General features: G+C 39.7%; 1 protein-coding gene across 3 annotated transcripts in view; it reads right to left on the bottom strand.

Moving 5' to 3' along the window:
- Positions 1-1,553: 1,553 nt before the first annotated feature.
- Positions 1,554-7,572, bottom strand: part of snx7 (sorting nexin 7) — an 82,260-nt gene continuing 76,241 nt past the window's right edge. For 2 of the 3 annotated variants that reach the window (XM_078560837.1, XM_078560836.1), the window contains one exon: positions 1,554-3,698. In XM_078560837.1, coding sequence (XP_078416963.1) covers positions 3,618-3,698 — 81 coding nt within the window. In that variant the 3' untranslated portion in view covers positions 1,554-3,617. The remainder of the gene's footprint in view (positions 3,699-7,572) is intronic. The other variant, XM_078560838.1, reaches the window with a different exon arrangement.

The raw sequence follows: 7,572 nt of genomic DNA, 5'->3' as shown, positions 1-7,572 counted from the left end.
ACTTCTTCCGCCACCCACACTTCCCTTCTTCCTCCACCCTTCCTCTTTCCACCCCCCGGACTCCATCCACCCTCTGAACCTCTTCCCTTACACCTTTCACCCACCCTTACACCTACCTTCCCTGTTGCCATCTTCTCCCTCATTACCGCTCTCTTCCCCCCCCATAGTCCCTCCCCTCACCACCTCACCCCCTGGACACCTTTGTTCCCCCCTCCCACCTCACCCACATCCCCCGCCCCGCCCCGGTACATCTCCCTCTCCCAAACACAGCTGGACCTCTCTCTCCACCCCCTCGACCATCATCCATTGTGAGCAGACCCTCAACGGTGACTTCCCACTTTCCATGAGCTGCTTCGCAGCGAAGCCATGTCCATGAGAATCCACCCAGCATGTCATGGACGTTCCTCCAGAGTCCCGTGGATGTTGGACTCCAACACCTTCTGCTCCTCGGATGTGCGTGATGTGAGCAAAGCCCTGGCAGTTAGTTCCGACTTCTGCACGTGACACTTGTGTAGAGGTGTTCTACACCAGCGTGTTTTCCCGCCGACGTGGGCGGATGATCCAGCATGGGGAGGGATGATTCCGGCAGGCTGGCCTTATAATGATTCACGGATGTATTACAACAAGGTTCCTGACGTCATATGATGGGAAACGAGCCCACCATTGACAGGCAGAACAGGCGATTGCAAACTTGTTTCACGGCATTGTGAAACCGATTTTTGGCCTTCTTGCCATATTGCCCCCTCATGCCACCGAACATGCCCCATGCCAGTGGGCATGGAAAACGTTGCCTTCAGTTTCAGGATTCCCACTCACCCTCACCCTACACACCAGCACATAATCACACCCACTCTCAGCGGTAAGGGTGTGAGAGCAAAGATTGGGAGTGAGCTAGACAAACAGACTCTGTCCCTCTCAGTTTAATGCTAATCTTTATTATTTACTCTTTATAAATAATCAATTTATTCCTTTGACATTGCTTTGTTTTTGCTCAGCAAGTTGCTCTTCTTCACACCTCAACTTTATTTTGAAATCCATGTTTAATGTTGTGCCAAACCTCATCTTTTCGAAATTTGCTCTTCGGTCCTGCATGGGGGAATAAATAGAAGTGTGCCCCCGCCCCCCCAAGTGAACAGGTCAGACAAGCCTGGTTTAGAAGAATGAGAGATGATCCCATCGAAACATATAAAATTCTGAAAGGGCTTGACAGGGTAGAGCGGACAATTGCACTAGGTTGTTTCTGCTAGGTTGGGGAATCTAGAACACAGTCTCCAGATAAGAGATTGATCATTTAGCACTGAGATGAGGAGAAATTTCTTCACTCCCAAGATTTGTTTATCTTTGGAATTCTGCACCCCAGAGGGTTATGAATGTTCCATCGTTGACTACATTTATGGAATAGACAGGTTTTTGGGGTTTTAGAATATAAGGGAAAGTGGAGTTAAAGCAGATGATTATATTGAATGGCAGGAGCAGGCTCAACAAGCCGTATGATCTACTCCTGCTCCTATCTCTTGTGTTCTTGAGTAGTGAAATAATTAAGAGTAACATGATGATGGTTTAATTGTTACAGACCTTTATTTTCCATTAACTATTCTCCACATTATAAATCACATTCTCATACAATGTCTACAAAGGCAGAGTTTTGGATGTCCTCAAGATTACAAGAAAATTGAATTTACAAATGCATTTAACAGAATTGAATACTGTACATTAAGATAAATACATTCAAATTGAGACATGCATATTACTAATCTGGAAAGTGTTTTAACCCAAACCTAGTGTCTATTTAATTTTACTTGGAAGAAAACAAGTTTATAAATCACATATACTACCAGTTCACAATTCTACTTTAATGAAGAACTTGCCTTTACTGGTCATCCAACAAAATATCAAATCAGACATGGTAAGCTTAGCTTAATATTTTGAAATAGTCCATCTACTTTATTTTAACAAGCATTTAAAAATACCATACTTAAATTTAAGACAACAAAGTTATTTTGTTGAAAAATAATTTGAATATTTTTTTTAAGAAAAAGTCTATTTTCAGTAATCAGCAATAAAAAATATGAAACCATTCTCTGCAATTCAAAAGAGCAGTAAATTTTTGGTGCTTATTTGGTCCAGTATGTCAGTTAAGTACATTTTGCTCTAGCCCACCATATTTCAAAATACTCCTAGAAATTACAGACCAAAATGTTTTACACAGAGCTTGGTCAAAAAAATGCTGTTTGTGGATGCACACTAAGTCCAAATTTCCCTGATACACTTCATCACAATGTTTTTAAAAAGCCAAATACCACACTTCTTTCATCAATGGCTTAGTTATTGAGGATTAAGTAAACATGTACTTTTATCACCAAATAATGCACGTTATTACCCTCAAAAAGGCACGAGCTGTCGAGGAAAACTAAAAAATAATAGGGATAACATAACACAATTTTCTTTAAAAGCCCCAGATATTTAGTTTCTAAAAATAACATATGCTTAAAAGTATGTATACTAATGCAAAAAATACAGATTTTACACAAATTGGGCTATAGTTCTTCGATATAAGGCATGCACTCCTACCAGTTGAATATACTGGCTCATTAAAAGAAATTGTGGGTGGAATGGTCTTTGGCCTTTGCACAAAATGGAAGTGAAGTCAATGGAAAAGAAACTGGGTGTGGGGAAAACATAGGTAAGATAATAAGAAATAGGGGCTGTGTCGCCCTTCAAGCCTGTGCTACCATTCAATATCATAGGCTTCCATTTCACCTTCCTGCTTGATCCCCTTACAGTCCAAAAGTCTATCTCAGCCTTAAGTATATGCATTGACTGGTATTCACAGCTCTTTGGGATGCAGAATTCCAAAGATTCACATTCACCATCTTGGTGAAGAAATTCCTCCTTATTTCAGCCTTAAATGATTGACTCATTATCCTGAATCTATGCTCCCTAGTTCTAGACTTTCCAGCATGCAGCTGAGTAGTTAATAGCTGTTTTGTGCTACTGCCAGAGCCCAATTTCACTCCAAATGTGTTTCTCATTTAAATAAAGTTGAAAAAATAAGTCCAATTAATCCAAAGTAATAAAGAATAATAAACCTCAAGGCAAGACAAGATTTGTCCAGTGGCACAACTCGTTGGCATGTTACTGCACTGATGTGACGCACACTGTTGGCACCCAAAATTTCCAACAGAATTCCCCAACCAGGGGAAGATGGTGGAGAAAAAGAATAATTTTTAGAAAGCTGTCTAGAATGATTGTTATTCTACTAAGACACAATTTAAGGCAGTTGAATTCATTTAAGTAAACATCCTTTCATTTTGTGGTAAATTGTTATTTCAGAAACATTCATTTGCATTAACAGCTGATTTTGCAAAGGCATTAAATTAAGCATTACCTGACGTTTAAAATTGGATAATTCTATTAATCTGCTTATTCTTTGGATTGTAGAGTGTTCAAGTCATCAAAATAATTAAAAGAATGTAAAAAGGGTAAATAATGTTGTTCCATCAAAAGGTTAAAAAAGATTAGAGTCTAGTATTTTTCCTTAAATGCACATATACACATTCGAGTCAGAGAAAAGTAATACTTGTACGCAGCAGCTCAGCCAAATTCCAGATTTGTTTCTATGTGCTTTCTTTACCATTCTTGTCTGCTTTAATCTCAGTCTGTTGAAAGGCCAGGAAAGACTCCCATGTAGCTAGACACTAAAACACAAATTTTTTTTTATAAATATAGAATCGATAGCCTCAAACAAAAAAATACAGATGCCAGCACCTGAAACAAAAACAAATGTTGCAAACAAATCTGTTAGGAACTGTGGAAAGATCAAATTAGTTAAAGTTTCAGCTGTGTGGAGCCTTTGTTATAACTGGCAAAGGGGCTGCATCTGAAACATTAACTGGCCCATTCTCTCCACAGATGCTGACTGATCTGCAGAATATTACAATATTAATCTGGTATCAGAACCATTATGCAAAAAATATGCTTTAAAATTAGGAAAACTGCTATTACACTAAACCACATACGAGGAAAAGTCAAATTAAACAAAGTCCTGAAGTCAAGCAGGATTGGATAGTGGGATATTTAGACTTCCATTCCCATTTTCAAATCATACCCTAACTAAAGTCCACCTTTAGTTCTATATTCTCATTATTATAAGTTCCTAAGTCTTTATTTATAGATGCATTTAATGGGAAGCTACATTAAGTACCAAGGAGAAAGGTACAGAAGGATATGTTGATAGGGTGTGAAGTAAGGTGGGAGAGGACTCATGTGGACCATAAACACCAGCAGAGACCTATTGGCCGAATGGCCCATTTCTGTGCTTTCGTACTCTGTTTAAAGATAGCAAATGCCACCATGAAATGGTAATGCTGTAATTACACTCTTCCACTAGTGGTGGCACTATACCACAACCACAAACTCTTCCCTGCTCTCCACCTTTAACCTCTTGAATCCACCTCTTTGACCAACCATTTGGTCACCCTTCATAACCTCACACTTCCTGGCTCAGCCAGCATATCTTTATGCTTGCTTCCAAAGTGCCTTGGGAGATGTTTTTATGTTAAAGGCATTACATAAATGCAAGTTGGTATTGCATGGTTTATATAGCAGTTTAATGATGAAGAACCACAGCACACAATAAGTGAACAACAATTGTCTTTCCTATGAACTTAGTTGCTCCTCCAGAATCATTATGATAAGGATAATTATTGAACAGATCTGTTTCAGAACTTGTGTACGCAAGTCTAAGTTATTTAATAATAAACAGAAAATTGATGGCAACTTGTACATAAAAGATGAAAGAAAGAAGAAATTCCCTATTCCCAAACTTCAATATTAGTCATTAGAACTATTAGCAAGATCTGGGCACCTTAGCACAGAACATTTCTCTCAATGTGACAATTATAATCGCAAAACAACTGCATTTCCATTCTTCTCTGAAAACTATTTCCATCACACTTCTGTCAATGAAATATAATTTTAACTTAATTTACAGAATGCTGTACAGCCACTTTGATTTACTGAGCACAGTTGATTCCTCTGGATCTTCAGGAGTCTGTCCTAATTAAGCAAAGTGAGCGCCCAATCTGAACTAGGTCTCATGCTATACACTCAAGTCAATGAGGAATGGAGGGAAGGAGGGCTGGAATATCTGGTGCATCTCAACTCTTGAAACTAATAGCAAATTAAAGCCAGGGTTGCTTTTGAGAAGGAAAAATATTGAAGTAGAACATGCTAACTGTTGATACCATAATAATAGAACACTAACAGCCATGAACAATCAACTTCATGATCATAGCTATACAACTGTTGTTTCAGGAATTGGGCAATAGGGGTGTCCCATTTGATGGTATAGAGCACTTGTTCCACTTGAACGTAATGACATTTTCTTTAAAGAGTTTGCAGTTGAAAAGATCAATCTAGAGGACTTAGTAGTGGATGTGAATTAAAAATTATTGCCAGCCTGAGAAAATCTGCCAAAGCAAGGTTGTCCAACATTTCCTATACAAAACAGGAGGACAAAATATTCACAACAGAGCATTTCCGCTACACCAACTGGCTGCATGGAAAAATCTGGGATTAATTTAATATACATGCCTATGGTATAGCACAGCAAGGATTCTAATTACAAATTAAAATTGGACCTGATATTGATATTGCCATTTGTCAGCCATGACTCAGTCCAGAGTCTGAACACTGTGGGTTCAAGTCCCAATTCAAGGACGTGAGCATAAAATCTAGGTTGCCACTACACTGCAGTGCTGGGGCAGTACTGTTGAGATGTTTAATCAAGGCCCCATGTCTACTCTCAGGCGGACATAAAAGACACTGTGGTTTTCGAGGAGCAGCAGCGGAGTTATCCTCTGTTTCCTGGCCAATCGTTATCCCTCAACCAATACACAAAACAGATTATCTAGTCATTTATCTCAATATCTCAATGCTGCCACTGGGACCTTGCTGTGTGCAAAAAGACTGTCATATTTCCTACATTTCGAAGCGGCTACACTTCGAGAATACTTATTTGGCTGTGAAGCATTTTGGGACATCCTGAGGTCATGAAAGGTGCAAATAAAATGCAAACCTCTTTTTTTCATTTTTAAAGTCAGCCCAGAAAACAATCAAGAAAATCTAGGTGAATGACTTTGTTTCATTTACTTGATGCAGAATGGACACCAGGGTGGCAATGAAGATTTATTTCCAAACTTATAGTTAGTATCTCAGCACTAAACATGATGAGGGGGCAAACCTGAATAGGTGGACAGCTGCATAATATTAACCTTTAAGTTACTTAAAAGGGCCATTCAAAACCAGGGGGATCGAGAACACACAGGCATTGAGAGATGGTGAAACAATGATGGAGACACTGCCTCTCAGGATGCCATATCTGCAGCAACCAAAATAAGGATTTTGGCAGGGTTGGGGGTGGGTGGGGGGGGGGGTAGGGGGTATGGATAGAACCACTCATCCAGTTCTCCACTGCATCTAAACATCATTTCTTAACAATCCACCACAACAGGCAGCGCAAGTACCAGCTTACACGGTGACCCTCAAGCAATGAGCAATGCACTAAAACTAGAGTTGTGGTTACGAGTGGAATGCCACAGAGATCAGTGCTAGAACCTCAACTGTTTACAACTTCTATAAATGACTTGGATGAAGGGATGGATGGGATGGTTGCCAAATTTGCTGATGGCTCAAAGATAGGTAGGAAAGTAAGTTGCGGAGAGGACATAAGGAAGCTACAAAAATATATAGAAAGGTTAAGTGAGTGGGCAAAGATCTGGCAAATGGAGTATAATATGGGAAAATGTGGAACTGTTCACTTTGGCAGGAAGAATAAAAGAGAAGCATATTATCTAAAAGGTGAGAGATTGCAGAGCTCTGAGGTGCAGCGGGATCGGGGTGTCTTAGTGCATGAATCACAAAAGGCTAGTATGCAGGTACAACAAGTAATTAGGAAAGCTAATAGAATGTTATCATTTATTGTGAGCGAATTGAATATAAAAGTAGGAAGGTTATGCTTCAGTTATTCAGAACACCAGTGAGATCACATCTGGAGTACTATGTACAGTACTGGTCACCTTATTTAAGGAAGGATGTAAATGCATTGGAAGCAGTTCAGAGAAGGTTTACCAGATTAATACCTGGAATGGGCGGGTTGTCATATGAGGAAAGGTTGGATAGACTAGGCTTGCATCTGCTTGAGTTTAGAAGGGTAAGAGGCGATTTGATTGAAATATACAAGATCCTGAGGGATCTTGACGGGGTGGATGTGGAGAGAATATTTCCTCTTGTGGGAGAATCCAGGACTAGGGGTCAATGTTTAAAAATAAGGAGTAGCCCATTAAAATGGAGATGAGGCCAAATCTTTTCTGAGTGTCGTGAGTCTTTGGAACTATCTTCCTGAAAAGGCAGTGGAAGCAGAATCGTTGAATATTTTTAAGGTAGAGGTGGATAGATTCTTGGTAAGCAAGGGCGTGATAGGTAATTGGGGGTAGGTGGGATGCAGATTTGAGGTTACTATCAGATCAGTCCATGATTACATTAAATGGCAGAGCAGGCTCAAGGGCCAAA

This window comes from Cetorhinus maximus, chromosome 17 (assembly GCF_964194155.1).
Source record: "Cetorhinus maximus chromosome 17, sCetMax3.hap1.1, whole genome shotgun sequence".
Lineage (NCBI taxonomy): Eukaryota > Metazoa > Chordata > Chondrichthyes > Lamniformes > Cetorhinidae > Cetorhinus > Cetorhinus maximus.
The sequence above is the reverse complement of the archived record's forward strand: the minus strand, read 5'-3'. Positions and strand labels throughout refer to the sequence as shown.